General features: G+C 40.7%; 2 protein-coding genes across 3 annotated transcripts in view; both read left to right on the top strand.

Annotated features, from left to right (window-relative positions):
• The window catches only part of LOC139277545 (DEP domain-containing mTOR-interacting protein-like), a 78461-nt gene extending 58268 nt beyond the window's left edge, over positions 1 to 20193 (top strand). The window contains exon 9 of one of the 2 annotated variants that reach the window (XM_070896130.1): positions 18284 to 20193. In XM_070896130.1, coding sequence (XP_070752231.1) covers positions 18284 to 18409 — 126 coding nt within the window. In that variant the 3' untranslated portion in view covers positions 18410 to 20193. Of the gene's footprint in view, positions 1 to 780; positions 865 to 18283 lie in introns of those variants that run through there. The other variant, XM_070896131.1, reaches the window with a different exon arrangement.
• The window catches only part of LOC139277543 (collagen alpha-1(XIV) chain-like), a 216192-nt gene continuing 212162 nt past the window's right edge, over positions 18371 to 22400 (top strand). Inside the window, exon 1 of the mRNA XM_070896129.1 lies at positions 18371 to 18414. The gene's annotated coding sequence lies outside the window, so the exon portion shown is untranslated. The remainder of the gene's footprint in view (positions 18415 to 22400) is intronic.

Below are 22400 nucleotides of genomic sequence, written 5' to 3'. Positions count from 1 at the left end.
AGTTGCTCAGTGATATATTGAGGTGCCTTTAATTACTCTAGTGCATCAGACTCTGCAATTTAAATGATTTGTGTTTGGTCTGAAAATTGTTCTGTGTTGAACACATGGGGGTCATTTTCAACTTTGTCAGGTGGCAAACTGGTAGTATCAGAGCGATAAATGGAAAGGAATATTGGGCGGGATATATAACAGGTGCCTAATCCAACACCACCAGTTTTCCACTCCCGCTGGAGTTGAAAGTTACCCCCCATCGAGTTTGACATAGCAATTTGTAGCATAACACTTTTATATTCCAAAAATAATTTGAATGTTGACAAAATATACATATAATGGAAATAAATTGAAAATGTCAATCAAAAATAGGAGATTCTGTATTGTGGTTTGTGGACCAACTACGTACAAAAAGATAAAACAAATTGGTAAGAGAGATCTTGTAATTGATCTGTAATTATTTGGGTGGTTATTTGTATTTGTTTGAAATGTTATGAAGATGATTGCAACAAAAAAAAACTCGGTGAGAGAGAAGTTATAATGAGGCACCGATGGCACTGGTGGTTGGTTTGAACAACTTAAAGAGATTATAACTATATTACCAGTTGTTTGGCAAACTTCAAAGCAAATGGAAAACTCTTTAACGAGTACTCTAATGAATGACATGTAGTCTCAGATCTTTTTCTTCATCATAAGACCTCCCACACCATTTGTTTTCTTGCCAAGGGCTTGGTGGGGTGGAGTAATGGAATGTGCCCAAATCGCCATCACTGCTCCTCTGGTTTCTAGGAGACACGCAACAGAAGCTCCACATCTAATTTCCCTCTTCCAGCAGAGAAATGCCTGCCCTCCATGTGATGCCTCCCTGCACTGTGCAACTCAAATGAGGACATGAGCAGAATGTAAGAAATTTCAACCAAGTCCTCTCGCTCTTTGGCACTGTATATCAGTTCTCTAAAATGCCACTGAACATTGCCTCTTTCATTATTATTTTGGAAACAGTTGGAAGACTTAAGCCTTTTCTGTATTAATGAGTGCCCATGCATACAAAGCTCTGACATCTGGCTTCTTACTGTTCGTATCCTTTGAAATTATAATTCCTTGTCAGTTGTTTCCAATTTGTGACTGATTTAGCTTGAAGATATAATGCTCCACCAATATATTTGAAGGCTTAAGCTGTTAGATTCTGACTCTCTTACAACACTTGCATAGTTTCGGATACCTCCTTTTATTAAACCTGTTTTATGTCTTTTATTTCTCCATCTTTCTTTCAGCAAAGTTGTCAACATTGATTAACATATTTTTGCTTTTGATTTCTTAAGTTTTGTGCCCTAGCCTCTCCTCACTTGAAGATGTCGAGTTCCTCCTGGGCTGTGGTTGTCCTCTAATATCTCACCCAAGTAATTATTATTCATGCATGAGACTCAACGGTAATTGTTTTCAAGCTGTTGCACTTGCAAGGTAGCAGAGCTTACATCCGTGCACATGCACTTCCAGCAGGGAGTTACTAGGTAGTGATCAGGGGTATGAACTTTATGATCCATACAAATGGCTTCAATCTCAAAGCTGTGCTGTTAGCTGATTTCAGCCAAGTTGGAATTTTCCACTCGGGCAAGATTGCAAACAGAAATGTGACCGGGTGTGATTCATACCCAGCTGACGAGGTGTGATTATCCCGGTGAACTTTCCTGAGTCTGTCTAATTTTAATGCTATTGCTGAGCTCCCAGAGTCATGAGTGCCACTCATTGGGGGCTCGGCACTTGGGGTGGGAAACTAGTGTGAAGCTGTCTGATTTAAAAGCCTACAGCAGGTTAATGGGGACACCACACTTCAAATTATTTTAGAAGCAGGACAAAATGTTTTTCTCTTTAAAGAATATCTGTCAGTCCTGCAGAGAACTGAAAAATCTTCAGAAAATCTGTGGAAGTGCTTCTACATGGTCAGGAATGATGTAAGCCCCCAAGGAATGCAGAACAGTTGTAATGGCAGGAGGTGACCCGGGAAGTGAGCACTATGATCACCCATGCATGGTAACTACTTGCCACAAAATGTTTTAATGACCTTGCCAGTGCAGGCAAAGCAAGTAGAATCTGCCACATCTAAGAATGAACTGTACTAATCATATCTGCCACTTATAGTATGCCCCAGCCCTCAATCTCGCTTAATGTGTTTGAATTACTCACGTGAATGCCCAGGAAGCAGCTCAGTGCTTTTTACATCCCCGGAAGTGTTCTTTCATTCACATACATGGGAGCACACTACTAAAAGCCTTACATGGAATCGAATTGTTTGGTGCATGCACCTGCGATCTTCCCCATTGTGGGCTACAGGGTAACATCTGAGTTTCACTGCATCCCATGGTATGAATGTAATTCTTCCTTTTAGCATTTTGATTGAACATAACAGCCAAGAGAGATTGAGGATGGGTAGATGGGCCTCCAAACTTGAGGCCTCTCGCCTGCTATGCAGAGGAAACTTTGTAGATCTTGTGGATGGAAGCTGAAGAGGGTGAAGATGGGGAAGTAGGAGGGCAAGTGCTAATGGTAGACTTGTGATGACATTCTGCTTCTCCAATTCTACTGTTCCCCACATTACCAGTCATTAAACTATTCATGAAACCCTCATGTCACTCCTTGCACTCAGTCACGTGAATCCTTTCTTCTCAACATAGTATTCTAATTTCTTTTGCTACTCCAGAGGCGCCCAAAGAGAAGCCACCACCTTCCCAGTACATCTGGTCTGACCAGCACTTCACAGCACACACCATCACTCACTATCCCTCCCAAGCATCAGCTCAGAGACATTGACAGCGGAATCAGAAAGCGAGCCGGAGAACAGTACACTGGGTGATGTGTAGAGCACAAGTAAGCGGGAGCAGTGGGGTGGTATGAAATATAAAGAGGAAGATATCACTGAATATCACTATCAGCCTGAAGAGCCTGGAAATCTTGATCTCGCATGTCTGCTTTTAAAAGAAGAATGCTTGCACAGCATCAAGCATATTTCAGGTGGGAGGAGGGTGGAAGTGTGCCAGACAATAAGCTGCAGATGGAGGAGATTAATATCCAAGTGTGGTAATGTGATGGATGGTTTTGCAGAAGTGCAGTCCACTCCAGAATATATGATAGCTCCAGGGATATCTGCAGTGGACACTTCCACCACAGAGGACTTAAGGGCTGTCTGCACTTCCTCCATGGATACTCACACTGCTCCTATAGAGGTCTGAGGTGCCTCTTCCAACTTCCAAACAATTGCCGTTGACTTGCAGATGAGTAGCTCACAGGGTTTCAATAATCTCAATAGTACCATTGGACATCTGCTTTCCATGAAGAGACAATGCCCAGTACAATTTACATGCCAGGAATGGGAATGTATGCTTTTCTCTCTCAAAATGGCGGCACATGGCCATGCCACCAACCTCTCTACTGCCTGTACAGGTGACTGAAATAATGCAGGGCCCATGTAGCTGCATAAGAGGTACAACATGAAAACGGTCTACCTTAGTCCCAATAGGCTCCTATAGCAAAACAGTAGCCAGCTCATGTAATACTACCACTCAGTAGCACTTTGGAGAAGCAATAAATTTGGCTTAACAGTTCATACATCATTTGTCAAGTGCCAGAAAAGTGAGCCACTTGCATGATGGTGTTGTTGCAAGAGAGCTGCGCATTGAGAGAGTGTTGATGTATGTATCCAGGGATAAGGGATTACAGTTGCGTGGATAGACTGGTGAAGATGTGGTTGTTCTCCTTAGAGCTAGGAAGAGATTTAATAAAGATGTTTAAAGTCATGAAGGATTTAGATAGAGTAAATAAAGAGATGTTTCCAATGATTGATTGGTTGATAGACAGATTTAAGGTGATTGGCAAAAGTGTTATATATGTGGACTTGTATTTACTCTGTAGAGCCACCAGAGGGCTCATTCCCCGGAGTCCCAAGGGATCCCATAATCCCTTGGGAGCACATTTATTTAAGAAGGCTTCACAGGTTGGAGAGGCACTCTGGAGATCTGCAATAAAAGACTAAGGTCACACTTTACTTTGAGCTCACAGTGTTCAGTCTGACTCTTTCTCCATACACAACAAAAAGAACCAGAGGCGACATGAGGAAAAACTTCTTTATGCAATGAATGGTTAGGATTTAGATTGCTGGGATTATGGGGAAGGAGCAGTGGTGTGGGATGAACTCGATTGTTCTTCGAAAGAGCTGGCACAGACTTGATGGGCCAAATGGCCTCCTTTTGTGCTGTGCTATTCTATGATTCCATGTTCTAATAATCAACGGAATACATAGATTGAGCCAACATGGCTGTGATATCGTCTTATGACATCACTAAAGCACACACACTCAAGATGGCTTCAATCTGGAACTTCCTTTTATTGTATTTACAGCAGCAGCTGCATTACCACAGTAGTCCACTAGGTGGAGCTCTATATTACACTACTTCCTCCTTAACGAAGAAATAATTATAACAAAATAATCATTATACATAACTTGCATGGTTATATACAACAAAAGAGATGGACTTATTTTGTCATATTTACAAATCAAACTTAACCACTGGTTTTCTGTTTCAAAGAGGATACATTCGCTCTTGGAACAGAACTTTCCAAACTTTGTGTCGAATTTAGACTCACCCTAGGCTGATGCTGAGGAGTTTCTTTCTCCAAAGGATGCCCTTGATCTACATTTGAACTCAACAACTTCAGACTGTTTGTCTGCCTGAGTTGGACTGAGACTTAAATTCTGACATGCTCTTGGACTTGTTTCCAGTGCATCTGATGTAGGATTTGCAACTGGTATGTTACTTGTAAAAGACTATCTGACTCATCAGAAATAATCAAATCATTCCAATTTTCAACTCCTTCCACATCTATAAGTAAAATATGATCAATGTGAACAAACCTAACCTTTCCATGATCAAACACCTTGACCAAATATGTGCCAGGGCCACATTTATTCACTATTCTTCCTGGTAACCACTTTAACCATTTATGGTGATGGTTCTTTACTTTAACCTTCTGATTCAATTTCACACTTCTCTCTCTTACTCTACCTCTATCATGATTTTTTTTCTATCTTAATTGTTTCTCTACTACTGACTGTGCCAAGTTTGGCTTTAACAAAAACAACCTGGTTTGTGGCTGTCATTTGAGAAACAACTCTGCTGGTGTTCTACCAGCAGTTGTATGAAGAATATTATGATAAGTTATTAGAAAATGTGCTAATTTGTGATTCAAAGACAACTGCTGTTTCTTTGGATTTGGATTCAACATTTGCTTGATGAGGACACGTTTTACCATTTGTACTGTGCGCTCTGCTGCACCATTTGAAGCAGGGGGGTAAGGTGGGTCCTTGGTATGTTTCACACTGTTTCTGCTTGTGAACTGTGCAAATTCTTCTGAACAAAATTGTGGCCAATTATCATACACAATTTCTTCTGGGAGGCAATATGAAGAAAACAATCTTCGCAAATTGTCTAATGTTTTACTTATTTTCTGCATTAAAAACATCTCTACCCACTTCAAAAGACTATCAATCACAATGAGCAAATTGCTGTCCTAGCTCAGCAAAATTTATATGCAACCTGTGCCACACCCTGGGAGGCCATTTCCATAGCTGTAATGGTACTGATGGTGGTTTCTTGCTTACCGATTAACATGTCGTACACTGACTAACGATGTACTCTCTATCTTTATCTAGACCTGGTCACCATAATTAACTGCATGCAAAACTCTTGGTCAAGCACATTCCAGGCGCTGGTCATGAAGATCTCCTAATAATTTGGACCTAAATTTATTTGGAATAACCACATGATACAATCTTTATCCACTGATAATTCATTCCTATGAACGAAATGTGGATGAATGTCTTTCTCTGATACATCTTTGACATAACTGGGTCACATTACCAATCTCTTCAGCTGTGACTGACAGCTCATCAATGTATGAAAAATAGAACACCACTTCTCCATTGGGTGTAACTTGTGATTTGGATGGCAACCTGGACATAGCATCAGCATTATCATTTGACTTGGGTACAACAACAATGGGTGTAGCCCAATTACTTAGATCTACCCCGAAATAATGTTCTCAGTTTCTAGTCTTTTGATTTCTTGCTCAACATTCTCCTTGAGTGCTTATGGTATGAGACGTGACTTGCAGTAAACTTGTCTAGCATCCTTCTGCACTCTGACACGCGCCTTGAAACATTGGATTGGACTGCCTGTTTCGCGGAACAACTGTTTGATGACGTCATCCTTTGATGCAAATCTCGTTTCAACACACAAAGTCTCATTCCAATCTAGCTTCAGTGATCCCAACAATTTCTACCTAGTAAGGCAGGCTTGTCTCCTGCCACTACTAAGAGAGGCAAGCTCTGAAACTGATCCTTGTATTTCAACAGTACAGTGATACGTCCTACCACAGGAATTTGCTCTCCTGAGTAGTCTCGCAGCTCAATGTTCGACTTCTCCATCGAAAAATCACTCAACTTGTCGAGATTTTGTGATCCCGGTACTATGCTCACGGATATACCAGTGTCAATTTCCATGGGTATCCTGGTCCCTGCAATGTCTACTTGTATGATGATACTTCGCGAATCGCTGTGAGATGCCTTTGTGCTCCTGATGACGTGTATTCTCGTCCTGTTGCTTTTCTTCCATGCTATGTAGTCTCTGGGGATTTCTACTTAATAGTCTTGAAAATTGGTTTACTCTTCAGTTGGCATGCCTTTGCAAGATGCCCAGTTTTCTTGCAGAAGAAACACTCTGCCTTCGCATATGGAAAGCTTTGAGCAATGTGTTGTCCCAAACACCGAAAGCACGATTTCAATGCGCTGTTATCTTGGCCAGTTGCTGAGGCCTTGGAGCCCAACTGCCTTTTACTTTTAACCTGCAAGCAATTCACCTCAGTTGTTTGACAACTGGAAATCGTACGAAATTCTTGGGAGTATTAGCCGGCCATATCCATCGACATAGCTGTCTGACAAGCTGGATCAAGTGTCAAGTTAGGAGTTATCAACAACTTTATTTTGATTGCTTCATTTTTCATCCCATCCTCATCACCAATGTGATACCTTCTTACGACATCACTAAAGCACACCCACTCAAGATGGCTTCAATCTGGAACTTGCTTTTATTGTATTTACAGCAGCAGTTTCATTACCACAGTAGTCTACTAGGTGGAGCTCTATATTATAATAGTCATTTGATTTCTTGGCCCTCGGAGAAACCTTCCACTCAGTAAAGGGTAGCACTTCGAAAATCCGTTTGATACTGGTGTGATTCTGATTCAGCATAAATGAAGTGGAAATGATACTACCATGTCTTAACACCAAAGAATAGGCAATACTTTTGCCAACTCTTCAAAAAAAAAATTAATTAAAAAAAATTAGAGCCAGGCTTTTCAGGAGTGAAGTTAGAAAACACTTCTACATGCAAAGAGTGCTAGAAGTTTGGAACTCTCTTCTTCAAACGGCAATTGATGCTAGGTCAATTAATTTTAAATCTGAGATTGATAGATTTTTGTGAACCAAAGGTATTAAGGGATATGGGGCAAAGGCGGGTATATGGAATTAAGTCACAGATCAGTAATGATCTCATTGAATGGCAGAACAGGCTTGAGGGACTAAATGGCGTAATCCTGTTCCTATGTAAAATGTTCCTGCCTGAAATATCAATGGGAAATGATGACACAAAATGGGATGGGTGAAAAAGTGGATGGGGATCAGACATAATAATAACCTGTCCTTGCTCATGTTATTCCTGCTACAAAACTGGGAGGATGGTAGTGGAAATTAAGTGTTAGAGTCCTTGCATCAGGAAGTGGAAAATTAGATATAATGTCAATTACAAATTTTGGGTCTACCTTGGATATTCTCTCGGGTCAGTGATGCCAGTTATTCCAGGAGTTGTACCCATACTGCCCAATATCTGAGCTTGATGTTGTGTCTTTCACATGTGCATGCGATCTGCAATCTTCCAGTAGACGCGGACTGAGAACACTTTTGTGAGAAACACCAGATATGAATCATTCAGCTGTTTTATTTTAGTCAGCAAGTGAACATACAGAGTGACAGTAATAATCAAAAGCGCACTTCAGTTATCTTCAAACCTTTCCTTGTAAATAAAACAATAATAAACCACGGCACACAATCCAATTTTAGTGGGATAGTTTAACTCTTCTTGGTCAGCCTTCTGGTTCTGGACAGCTCTGGTCTTAAAGTAAGTGAGTTATCTCACACTTTCCCAGATCTAACTAGACTAACTTGCTGGGCTCAAATTATTAGATCATCCTAATGATAATAGGTGCAAATGTTTATAGGAAACCTAAGACGAGATACTGAATTACCTAAAGCAAAATACTGCGGATGCTGAAACCTGAAACAAAAACAGAAAATGCTGGAAATACTCAGCAGTTCTGATGAAAGGTCATCAACCTGAAACATTAACTCTCTTTCTCTCTCCACAGAAGCTGCCCGACCTAAGTATTTCCTTCACTTTCTGTTTTTTATTGCTGCGTTATCTATTGACTCCAGTCGTTATGTAAACACGTCTTCCATGTCTGGCTCATTTAGAGTATTGGCTGTAAGGAGACTTCTAAATCTTTGAAAACCAATTTCAATTTAAAATGCACCACTTAAAATGTAATTCATTTCTAAATACTTTGTCAAAAATTACCAAAATGTACCCATTCCTCAGCATTACCAAGTGACTACTGCTGGAATTGCACTTTTGAGGACAGTATTGGGTTTGGCTGTGATGTCTCGAGGCTGAACAGCCTGAAAAAGTCACTATTTAGGTTCACACACACAATGGCTACTTGGGTGAGAAATCCGAGAGCAACAAGAGTCATGGCCTTCAGCAGGAGAGAGAAAAACGGAGGAGAAAATAAAATGAACTATCACCATTTTCCAATGGACTAATCAGATAGAACTGTTTTATGTGCACTTCAAGGAGTGCAAAATCTGATTTGACCTAATTGCAGCAAAGAGGTAGCCATGCATACCACAAATAGGTTTATGGTACCAGGTCATCAATTGTGCCAGTTTTATGTTTATGGGCACAGCTGTCAGTGGTGAAGAAACAATGCTCACACTCACTATGCTTACAGCTGCCCACAGACATTTTGCGAGCTTCTGAACAGCAACTTGCTGTCACTGGGCGTCTGATCCAGCACAGCACCTTCTATACGGGATCAGTGGCCTATGTAAGCAAGTCAAGAAACAGCATGACCCTTCAACCAATCAGATTAAAGAAACCACACTAAGACACACAGTCTAAACCAGGAAATACATACTAATTTTGTATAGAATCATATACAGAAAATAAACTAAAGTGAGGGAAGGAAAGATGGGATTAAGAGAGATATAAGAGATGAAGAAAAAAATGTAAAACATTTTAGTTTTTAATTAAAAAAAAATCTCCAACGATAATCAAATTCTGACTGAATGAGACTCCACACTTGTAAAATAACATTTTCAGTGCCGGAGAGGTTGTTTGGCACTAATTAAGACTTATCACCCCGTCAAAAATTCACTTACACCTGAATTCACCCTAACTTTTCCTGACGTGTTTAGCGAATAACTAGAGGGTAAATAACTTCACACTCTTACATGGATTCCAATGTCGAATCTATCGGTGAGGTATCCATGTAGTGCAGCTTGTGGAGGAGCAGGGCAAATTGGACAGCAGCTTCCAGATTTCTGCATTTCACTGCGCATGTGCAGACTCCAGAAGCTGCTGTCCGATTTACTCCATAATAACGTTGAGCGTTGATTGCCTCACCGTTACTCTTACCACAATTCCGGGCCATTAAATCTTTTAACTATAAACATTCAAATCAAGATATGAAAGGACAGAGATCATTTTAACCAGTTTAAGAGCATTGTTTATTGAGGATAAAACTAATGGCCTTACATTTAAAAAAGCATATAATTCCTAGAAGTCATGAAATATTTCAGAAGCTGTACTTGCTAGTGCTTTTCCTCACTGGTTCTTTGATTGATGTACTGCCGGAATAGTGCCAGAGGCGAGTTATGGCTCTGATTCAGTCTAGTATTTACCAGAGCGAGCCAGATTCGAGTCTCAAACACGAACAATTTATTTTACTGTCGAGCTTCAGGCATTGAACTTTAAACAAGGCAAATGCTTGTACTCTGGCTTTATCTACTATTGGTCCAATAGGAAATTATCTTTTTGTATATATTTTACTGTATTACAGTTACATCAAAATTAAGCAACTTTTCACAAAATCTAGTTCTATCTAGTCGTTGCACCTGTAATGTTCTCCTTTGCCTCTACCAGTTGTTTAAAGTCCGGAACTTTAAGTGTAAGACTAAAGATTTATTTAAAAACAACCAAAATGAAATAATAATGGAAATGTCTAACTAATATTTTGATTACTGTATACCTTTCTATATGTCCATATATTGCAACCAGTTCGTTCACATAAAGTAACCAAACTACACAGAACCATTGATATCAACATTGAATGTTGAAACATTGATGACAGGTAGCTTTGCATTTTCGGCAGATTAAATGCTGTCTCTTTTTGCCAGATCAGATTCTAGCAAAGGTTAAGTTAAAAAGCACCGAATCATTTGTGAACTGGATTCCTATGTGCCAATAGAATTGTGAAATTGTCATTGTGTGTTCTTGTTGTAATTGAGGCTTTCTTCCAGAATGGAATTGAAGACTCGGCAGGGCCTAAATTCAATATTATTGTGCCCGTTTTATGAGCCTAAAATGGGTGCAATGATGACCAATTTAGGAGGGCAGAGGCCTGCAACCGATCCAGATGGACGTTCGGGTCACTGCTAAATTGATCGGACCCTTTTTTTTTGGCGACCCTGACAGGCTTCATTTCAATAAAGCTTGCCAACCGAAGGAAATACAGGGAATCATGACTCTCATACGGATATCGCCAAGACATGGCAACCCACTCTCTTGTAAGGAGATTTGCAGTTCCATTATTTCTACATACTTCAGAATAGTTGTTGAATTTATAAAATGGCCTCTGAGATATGTGAGAATCTTCAGAGTTTTTTTTAAAGGTGTGCTGTATAGTCTGGCTAGTCGTTGTGTGTGTGTGTATGTGTTTTGGGGGGGGGGGGAGTGGTGGCATGAGTAATGCAGGACGGAGAAATTTAAAGGGAAAGTAACAGGTGATAAATTTAAACTATTGGAATTTCGGTCAATACTGCCCTGAATACAGACCAACAATTCGAGGCACAGCTTTATAGGAAAATACAAAGGTAAGTCAACAATAAAGTACAGATGCCAAAATGGCCACCTTGTCTCTGATTGGTTCTCCATGATCACATTACTGCTGATTGGTCCCCTTGGAGGATAAGCCACATCCTGAAGTTCCTCTGGAATGTGTAACTGGAACCATCCAGCCCAATTTCTGACTGACTTTCCAGTTTGTAATTCGATCCATTTTGACTTCAGAAGCCACAGAGGATAGATCTCCCCAAAAGCCACGAAGTTCCAGCCAAAGTGCCTTACCCAAGTGCATCCCTCCCCCAGCACATGTGCTGCCTCCTCCAGCTAAAGTCCCTTTCCGCAGTGTAAGTGCATGGCCTTACCAGCCCCCTTCCCCGTGTGTGTCTCTCTCTCTCTCCCTCTCCCTCTCCCTCTCCCTTCCCCCTCCCAGGCTCTCTTTCTCTCTCCCTTCCCCCTCCCAGGCTCTCTCTCTCTCTCTCTCTCTCTCTCTCTCCCTCCCTTCCCCCTCCCAGGCTCTCGCGCTCTCTCTCCCCCTGCACCACAGTCTCTGACTCTGTCTCTGTCTTTTCCCCCCCGCCCCCAGGTGTGCTTTCTCTCTCTTCTCTCTTCTCTCTTCTCTCTCCTCTTCCTCCCTCCACCCCACCCCCCTCCCCCCAGGCCGCCGCCACTGTGGCTCAGCGGGAGACTCGGTGCTCGTCGTCTTGAGGTTCAGCGGCTCAGCGGGAGGTTCGGCGGCTTGTGGCTCAGCTCTCTCTCTCACTCCCCACTGTGCTGCTTCTTTCCCCGCAGGCGCTCAAGAACAATGTGGTCGGACTGATTGCAGGGCCCCACTTCCAGTTCCAGTTTCAGGTGGGAGGCATCGGGGGCAGAATCCAGAGGATGCAGGCGCAGAATGCCAGAAAAAGGGCAATACAAATAATCAGTCCGATAAAGTACACGAGGGAAGGAATATATTCCTGTAAACTAGAAAAAAAAATGAGTATCATTTTGTGAACTCATAGAAATGTCAAAGCTAAAGGAGGCTATTTGGGCATCAAGCCAATGCTAGCTGCCCATTATAGGTATTTACTCTAATCCCAAGTCTTTCCCTCTACACTTTAATATTTTTCTTCAAATTTTCATCTAATTCCCTCTTAAGTATTGTGCTTCACTCTGCTTCAATAGTTACTTATGATGATGCATTTCATATTCTTATAACCCACTGTGAAAATTAATTTGCAGGCTGAACAGGGTAAAATCTGTCATATTGTGAATATTGTGTTTCATTCTACAAGTACAATAATATTCTGTTGCAGACCCCGTTCTTGAACGTCACATAATCTTCCAATGCAACCTCAGTGGATTCATGATCCGCTTTCGTGCACCTTTTGACATCTGTGTTTCTCAGTTGCTCCACCTGCTGCATGAAGTGTGTTACTGCTGGTTTCAGTTAGTTTATACTATAGTTTGCATTCCGGATTCAATTATTATTTATATTTTCATATGTTTATAAATTTCAACTTTAGGTTTCTTGAGTATTACATTAACGTGTCAAGCCTCCAGGAAAACATCTGTCGGTGACATCGGCGGGGCAGGGGTGGTGGTGGGGGCTTTTATTGGGACAGCTGCTCGCTGTCATGGTCTTGCATCACTGACCAGCAGAATGACACTTGGCTTTTTAACATAGGCCCCAAATGTCCTGAAAACTTATGTCATGCAGCATTATTATGGTGCAGAGATTCCAGGAAATCATGGCATGAATGACTCTCTCTACGCCATTTCCTGGGACGTTTGCGCTGCTCCGCAAAGACCCTCGGTGAAGAAGTTATAGTTGCTTCGCCCCTACCCCCCACCACCCCTCCCCCTCAAAATCAATGACGGTCTCGAATTTCCTAGATTAATACTACTTTGATTGCCGTTGCCACATAAACCGTTACAGAATGGTGTCGATGCGTTACAAGATGGCACAGGTGGGTTACAAAATGGTGCTGGTGAGCTCAGAATCAATCGCTCAGCAGGATACCTATATCAAAGATAACTAACATATCAATATCTTAATCATTTTCTTAAGCAGGCACAGGCGCACACCAGCTCTATCACTAAACAGTGAGGAATGGCTTAACTTTATAATAAATTTAAAGTTTAATGTTGCCTCTATTTTAAATAAATCCATGAGGGTATCATTTTTCTGCAATTCTAGGATCTTCATTTTAATCTTATACCTCAAAGAAATAAAATAAGTGTTTTGACAGCCAGGCATTTTACAACGACTGATATTATCTTTACACTAATATTTATTGAGCTTGTGCGCTAAGCATGGATTGCAACTAGTAAAAAAAAAAATATGGCTAGGGATCGCACGCAGTTCGGGAGACATCCCTATACACTGATCCCGATTTATATATCTCTAAAATGCAGCCCTCTATTTGTTTTTCTTAATGAATCAGCAATTTAACTTGAAAGTATAGTTCCAATATGGTATTTTAAAGTACAGTGATGTTGGAGTAAAAGTACAAAACACAACGCATTAAATTTGAGGTCCATCCCATTCCAAAACATAAATCAATAAAATTCCAATTTAAATCTGTCGAAGTAAATGCTTCCTGGAGCTCCTACCTCAAGTTTGGCGAGTAAGAATCAGAGATCATAGCTCTGCTGAATGAAGAGACACAATATAGAGGACTGTAGAAGTGGCAAGAACGAACCCTTGGTGGTTTTGATCTTTTTATAAATTTATACCAAATTTATTGGGCAGTCTTTTCATGCTATAGTAACATGTGACTAGAATTGCTACAATATAAAGTAGTGATTATAGACAACAGCTTTCTATTGCATGTCAGGAAACTCAAGATTTGACAGGCGGTTGTTATTTATCTATCCATTGGTAAAATTAGCAATGTTCGTTTCTAAAATTATTTTACAGCCGGTGGACATTTTCTAATCTGTTCGCTCACTTTTCTTGGAAAGCGGCAGGAATTTAATTAATATAGTACTGGTATTTATTCATTTGTTAAAAACATTATAATAGAAAATGGATTACTATTATATAAAAAAATTACCAAAATATTCATAGTTGAAGATAACGGACCGTGACTGTTATTGAAATGTAAAATAATCTGTTGGGCTGGATTTTGTTCTGAGGTGGACACGTCATTACACTTACACTTGCCCATAGACTTTCTTTGGGTTTTGCACTGGAACTTACTGTGATTAGAGAACCAAAATGGCGCACGTCTGCTACAGGGCATCTGGGCCGTGTGTGAACAGAAGAACATAAGAAATAGGAGCAGGAGTAGGCCATATGGCCCCTCGAGCCTGCTCTGCCATTTAATACGATCTTGGCTGATCCGATCATGGACTCGGGTCCACTTTCCTGCATGCTCCCTATAACCCCTTATTCCCTTATCGGTTAAGAAACTGTCTATCTCTGTCTTAAATTTATTCAATGACCCAGCTTCCATAGCTCGCTGAGACAGCAAATTCCACAGATTTTACAACCCTCTGAGAAAATAAATTTCTCCTCTTCTCAGTTTTAAATGAGCGGCCCCTTATTCTAAGATCTAGTCTGCCCCATCAGTGGAAACATTCTGCATCCACCTTGTCAAGCCCCCTCATAATCTTATAGGTTTCGATAAGATCACCTCAATCTTCTGAATTCCAATGAGTAGAGGCCCAACCTACTCGACCTTTCCTCATAAGTCAACCCCCTCATCTCCGGAATCAACCAAGTGAAACTCCTCTGAACTGCCTCCAAAGCAAGTATATCCTTTTGTAAATATGGAAACCAAAACTGCACGCAGTATTTCAAGTGTGGTCTTACCAATACCCTATATAACTGTAGCAAGACTTCCCTGCTTTTATATTCCATCCCCTTTGCAATAAAGGCCAAGATCCCATTGGCCTTCCTGATCACTTGCTGTACCTGTATACTAACCTTTTGTGTTTTATGCACAAGTATCCCCAGGTCCCACTGTACTGCAGCACTTTGCAATCTTCCTCCATTTAAATAATAACTTGCTCTTTGATTTTTTTCTGCCAAAGTGCATGACCTCACACTGCCCAACATTATACTCCATCTGCCAAATATTTGCCCACTCACTTAGCCTGTCTGGCCTTTTGCAGATTTTTTGTGTCCTCCGCACACATTGCTTTTCCTCCCATCTTTGTATCGTCAGCGCACTTGGCTACGTTACACTCAGTCCCTTCTTCCAAGTCGTTAATATAGATTGTAAATAGTTGGGGTCCCAGCACTGATCCCTGCAGCACCCCACTAGTTACTGATTGCCAACCCGAGAATGAACCATTTATCCTGACACTCTATTTTCTGTTCGTTAGCCAATCCTCTATCCATGCTAATATATTACCCCCAACCCCGTGAACTTTTATCTTGTGCAGTAACCTTTTATGTGGCACCTTGTCAAATACCTTCTGGAAGTCCAGATGCACCACATCCACTGGTTCCCCTTTATCCACCCTGTTTGTTACATGCTCAAAGAATTCCAGCAAATTTGTCAAACACGACTTCCCCTTCATAAATCCATGCTGACTCTGCCTGACCGAATTATGCTTTTCCAAATGTCCTGCTACTGCTTCTTTAATAATGGACTCCAACATTTTCCCAACCACAAAATGTTAGGCTAACTGGTCTATAGTTTCCCACTTTTTGTCTGCCTCCTTTTTGTCTGCCTCCTTTTTTAAATAGGAGCGTTACATTTGCAGTTTTCCAATCTGCTGGGACCTCCCCAGAATCCAGGAAATTTTGGTAAATTACAACCAGTTCATCCACTATCTACTTCTCTTAAGACCCTAGGATGCAAGCCATCAGGTCCGGGGGATTTATCTGCCTTTAGTCCCATTATCTTACTGAGTACCACCTCCCTAGTGATTGTGATTGTGTTAAGTTCCTCCCCCCCCATAGCCCCTTGACTATCCACTGTTGGAATAGTGTTAGTGTCCTCTACTGTAAAGACTGATACAAAATATTTGTTCAGAGTTTCTGCCATCTCCATGTTCCCCATTACTAATTCCCCGGTCTCGTCCTCTAAGGGACCAACATTTACTTTAGCCACTCTTTTCCTTTTTATATACCTATAGAAACTCTTGCTGTCTGTTTTTATATTTTATGCTAGTTTACTTTCATAGTCTATCTTCCCTTTCTTAATCATTTTTTGAAAGCAACTGTGTGTCTCCTTAACCAATCAGATTGAAGAATTATTGATGAACAGTGAAGAGTCTGAATCAGGAAGTGTCAGTTAGAATAGCGAATTCAATGTTAAGTCAGGTGCAGAGAGAAAAATAAAGAGAGGGAAAGAAATATGGGATTAAGAGAGAAAGAGACAAAGAACATTTTTTTTTAAAGTTAACATTTTTTTTTAAATCTCCAACAATAATTAAAACCTGAAGGAATGAGACTTCACACTCGTAAAAGTTGATTTTCAGTGCCAAAGAGGCTGACTGACAATAATTAACAATTCTTGCTGTTAAAATGGTTCTTGGACTGAAATGGACAAACCTAGCTTTCTGTGGCAAGTTTAGTTCATATCTACAGAGCAAGTATAGGAACTTCATACCATTTTAATGGTAGCCAGACAGCAAGATGCTGTTTTTGCTAAGCTTAAGATTTGAAAAAAATTTATAATTACATTTTTGTTCTGTTTTTCTCTCTCTCTTAATCCAGTCTTTCTTGCCCTCTCTTTGGACTCTATTTTCCTCTTTGATGATTTTTGGCGTATAGGAGGATGTACGGACGATTTTTTTTGTGCCCGTTTGCGGCGGGAAAAAAAATCGGGACTTGCGTCAAAGAATTATTTGAATTTGGCGCAGTGCTCTCTGAAGTTAGTCTGGAGGCAGAGCTTCAAGTCTGCGCCAAAAACGCTCTGGACATGTGCGAAAAGCTGAAGTTGCCATAGCAACCAGAGACGCTGAAGCCCACTCCTGTCTTTGATAATGACATTCACACTGAGGGACTAGCGATCGTAAGATAACTTTACCAAGATATATATATCATTAGCAGTTGAACACTGCTGTATTCTGCACCCCAAAATGATTAACCTGCTCATTTCTATCCCACATAATCCAGCATTTAAAAAGTGAAATCCGCTGGACCCGCTGCAGTCCTGGACTCCTGAAGGACCTCTTTCACCTGCCCCTCCCGCCCCCTAGCTGGACATTGCAATCCCAAGCCCCCGAAGATCCTCTTCCCCCTGCTGGACCCGCTGCAATCCCCGGCCGAATGGTCCTCCTGCTCCCAATCTTCAACTCGCAGGGGAAGCGGGACTAAGCGGGAGGGGCATTCGGCCTGGGATTGCAGCAGGTCCATCTGGGGGGGGAGCAGTCCTTTTGGCCTGGGTTTGCAGGGAGGGAGCAGTCCTTTCGGCCCGGAAATCATCTTCCCTTGCTCCAAAGAGTTCCCTGTGGGGAAACAAAGGTATTTTATGGTGTATTCTTATTGCCTCTTGTGCGCTGCGCTGATTCCTTAAGTTAACATAAGCTTTTCTTTTGCGGGATTTTTGGGCAATGTGCGCTGCACTGAAAAAAATTGTGGATGGCCAAAATCGATTAAGTCCAGAAAAACGGTGCCTGATCTCGTTTTGACTTGTGTCCACGCCAAAAATGTTTAAACTGGCACCGGCACCGGCATCCAAATGTTGGCGAAGGTTGGAAAATGAGTATTTCACACCAAAAAACATTTGGACGCCAAAAAACGGCGCACAGTCGTGGCAAAAATAGAGCCCTTTATTTTTCTTTCTGTACATGATTTGACATTGAATTTACCGTTCTAACTTGCACCTCTGTTCACTGTTCACTCCTTCAGTCTGATTGGGTAAGGAGAGACACAGTTGCTTCCCCTGTTCACCCAGATCCACTATAGAGGACCCCATGCCATTTTCATCTCCCTCTTCCAGCAACTTGCGGGTACTGTTCGTTGGCCTAACAATTGCTGTGGCAGGCCAATGTGTGGGTTCAATTGCCAATAGTTTGTGAGGGAAGTGTATGGGAATAGCCCAATACTGCAGTGTGAATGTTGTCATGCAGTGTATATATTGCACTTTTAAAAAAAATATATATTTTCTGTTTTATATCAGGTCAGACAGTTTGTTGTTTCTGTGAACAGCATGAATGTGATGCATTTGGAGTACAAAACAGTCAGCAACATTATCATGACTGGACCCCGTACACTTGTGATGGAAATTATGGAAGCAATTGAATGATGAAGGTGATGTTTGATCAAAAAGCTGATTTATTCCACATCTATTCTCAGAAATCAAAACGGTTTCAAATACTCTAGCCTAGAAATCATTATTGATAATTTAGCAGACAAAAGCTTAAGCATTTGCATGAATGTCATAAAGATGTGTTAAATATTTGTTCACTAATGCCAACAATAATTTCTATACTTCTATTCTACTGCTGGGAAACTTTGCGAACATTTAATCTGTTTTTATTGTATATTTGAGTTTTTTTTGATTACCTTTTCTCGCCCTGGGACAAACATGGGTTATACTGACATCTATTGTTCAGGGGGCTTGCCAACTTTTTACAAATCTATCAAATGGTGAGGAACTAGAGTTGCAATTTTTACAGATCCAATTAAGCCTCTTTGTATAACGTTATGCTATTTTAAAAGCCCACACTGTAATCTTTGTCGGAATGTGACACTTACAAGAAATAAAATGACCCACTGAAAGGAAGCTGGAGTCAGGCCAGATCGGAAGCACTAAGGTCACCATTCCCTACTAAAATGAAAAGCTGGCTCTTGTCCAAGTTTCCAGGTCACCACTGAAAACAGTCCATGCTTATCTGAACATGGAACTGGCAGAATTTGATTTTAACCAGTTTTTTCCAAAACCAGTGGCAGTTCTTTCTCCTCCCTTCACAGAACACTCTGTACCACATCAGTGTTTCTAATTCCCATCTCAACTATCCTGAAAATGAAAAAGTAATTCACCTCCGTTATAAAGGCATGATGCCTCTCTGATGCTTCTCCGTGTTTCTGTTTAATAACACAAAACTACTGGTCAGTGGCAGCTTATGTTTTCTATAAAATCGTCTTCGCTGACATAAGATTCTGCTCCAGAGCCCTGTGTCGCATCCCAATTCATGATGTCATTAGAATGAAACTTCATGATGTTACCAGAGGCATTTCACACAATACAAGTGCTCTCGGGCTACTTTTGTTCAGCAATTTTTTTAAAGTGCAGGTGTAAAGGAAGACTGACTGATGGTGGTAAGTGCCTAGGTATCTTTATTATAAAATTTTATGACGAGGCAATGACGTTAACTAATCATTTCCTCTTTACTGAGTGGGATTAGTGCCAAATTATGGCAGGCTTTGTGCTGTGCGCTACATGAGACTGCCCAAACACTTGGGATCCTTAACAGCTATTGGAGAAAGGACATTTTCAAACCATAAATCTAGGCTACATTCAAACTAGATTATCAAGCAGAAAATGTAAAGGGAAATATTTCAATCCAGTCTATGCCTGTTATAAAAGTAGAAAATGAAGGAAGCATGCAGCAGGTCAGGCAGAAGTAGAGTTCATGATTCAGGTCGTGACCTTTTATCAGAAAGGTCATCGACCTGAAATATTAACTCCATGGGCCTGAATTTGTGGTCAGAGGCTTCCCGCGGGCGGATGCCTCTGAACCGCAATAAAAATATGAACCTCCCTAATGGTCCTGGATCCACTGAGACTTGCACTCTCTGCGTAGGCTTGTGTTGAGGCCCACGTATCCCAGGGGCGCAGGCGGCTCGCAATCGATTCTGGGGTCATGTGGGCCGGCCAGCTCAACCAATCACAAAGGGGATTCTCATTATGCTTATGGGGATTTCATTTACGTATGGAATCCCCATAAGTTTAATAGGAATCACCTCCAAAAAATACTTTTACAGTGCTGAAATAAAAAAATTACATATTTAAAATTAATTAAAATAGAATTTAATTAAACATTTAAAAATATATATTTTTTGAAAAATAAATGTAAATGTTTTTCAAGGGGCCAAAAATAACACAAACTTAATTTACAGGTTTTTGAATGTTAAAATTATTTAAAAAAAATGTATTTTAATATTTACTTTCACCCTTACACTGGTAAAAGAAGGCTTTATTCTGCTTTAACTAGGCATAAGAGTTTCATTGGCATTCTCTGGGCAAGAATTGGGCAAATAGACCATCAGCGGTTATCCCTTTCCTGGGGATGCGGAGCATCTATCAAGAAAATTCTTGACATTGCAAGTTCCGGGTCTCCGAGCATGCGTAAACCCGGGACTTGTGGGGCACTTATGGCCATGTACACAGTCATAAGCCCCGAAAAATCCGGGCCCGTGTCTCTCTCCTCAGATGCTGCCTGATCTGCTGAGTGTTTCCAGCATTTTCTGTTTTTATTTCAGATTTCCAGCACCCGCAGTATCTTGCCTTTCTTTGCAGTTATAAAGGTATTCCTTTTAATTAAATTAATAAACTATCAAGTGAAGACAAGAGCCCAGAAATGACTGGTGATATTAGCAGCTGAACCTGCAACAGATTTATATTCATGTGACTGCTATTTTAATGGAGATGTTAACCAATGTAAAATAGACGCCTCCATTGAAATAGTGGGCAGAGGAATGTATTAAACGTCCATTCATTAACATCACCAACAGTAATTTCTGGGCTAAGATAAATCGGACAGGTCTGCAGCAGAGCTACCAAGTGCTAACTTGGGTATCCAGAAAATAATTGGTTAAGGTCACACCAGTTAAGAGTCTCTTCTTGATGTATATTAGCAGAAGTTTTAATTATGACTATATAGATTATACACCAAATGCAGTTTTAATATTGGCAATAAATTAAACGCGACTTTGTTTTTCAAAAATGTCTCAGGTTGTTAGATGGTTTAAAAATATATACAAAAGACTGTTGCCCCATAATATTATATCATATAATGACAACTAATAGGTCTCGGGCTGCATTTATACCATAGAATATGGATCTGAGATGGGGAACTACAGAGCGCAAAGCTAGGCTGAGTTATACTGTGGACTGCGACTTACAATCTGCCCACCACAAGAGAGCGCTGCTCCTCCAATAGCTATATTTCTGATAGGAGCGTATGGAGGGAAAACCTGCCTTTTCATAATAAAAAAGACTCCAAACTCTTTGTAAAAGGCTGTGGAAATCTATGGACCTACTTGAATTTTTCAATTACAGGCTATGAATCGCAAGCAGCGAGAGATTGGCTCCTGGCGAGGCTCTCTCACCACTTTGCTGTAGTACACTTGGGAGTCAGTTCGGGACTTGACATTCGAGCTACAAAGCCAGTTTTGCACCTGAAATCATCACTCATTGATGCAACACCATTGCTCCTACTGGCCCATTGATATAATTGTAGCCATGGCAATTTTCAGACCAATATAATTATTGTTTTACTTAGTGAAATGTTAATCCTTTAATTACTGAATCAACTCTGCAACATTGGAAATATTGAAATGATTCTATATTGAAACGTTTGCAAATGAGGTATAATTTTGTATCACTGAACATTTTAAATAAAATGGAATCTGACAAATGACTGCAACTGGAGAGCACATCTTCATTTTCAGTATTTTCTTTCCTTGGTACAAAAATGGTGTACCAATTATTGAAAGAATTTCATTGCATTAACTATACAAAAGTTACAACTAGTTTATCGGTGCAGTGATTATATTTATAGCACAATGTAAGAAAAGCTTCTGTCAGCAAATGAAAAATGGTCACTTGTTATAGCGAACCCCATCATAATGTTCTATGTACAATTTATAGTATAATGGGCTCCTCCTTGATTTATCTGATCACTTAAGGATAGTAAATAACCACAAGTGACTACTATGAGAAGAATTTAAGGGGTGGATTTCCCTCTGTTATCCTGCCTGAAATCAAGCAGGATAGCAGTAGAAGAGAGAGTGAAATAAGGCTTACCAGCAATCCACCACCCTGACCAGAATTTCCCTATCTCTGTACGGGTTGGGTCTATAGCTGGCCACTCGTTCCCCACCCAACTCTTTCTGCTGCTCCCTGGGACCACCCTGTTAGTCCATTGATACAAGGTGTTCATGTCACCCATCGTTGTGCCTGTACTGGAACGTAGGAACAGGAGTAGGCCATTTATCCCCTCGAGCGTTCTGCCATTCAATTAAATCAAGGCTGATTTGTATCTTAACTCCATCTACCCAATTTGGTTCCG

This window comes from Pristiophorus japonicus, chromosome 12 (genome assembly GCF_044704955.1).
Source record: "Pristiophorus japonicus isolate sPriJap1 chromosome 12, sPriJap1.hap1, whole genome shotgun sequence".
Lineage (NCBI taxonomy): Eukaryota > Metazoa > Chordata > Chondrichthyes > Pristiophoridae > Pristiophorus > Pristiophorus japonicus.
Note: the sequence above shows the minus strand (reverse complement) of the source record. Positions and strands in the feature narration are given on the sequence as shown.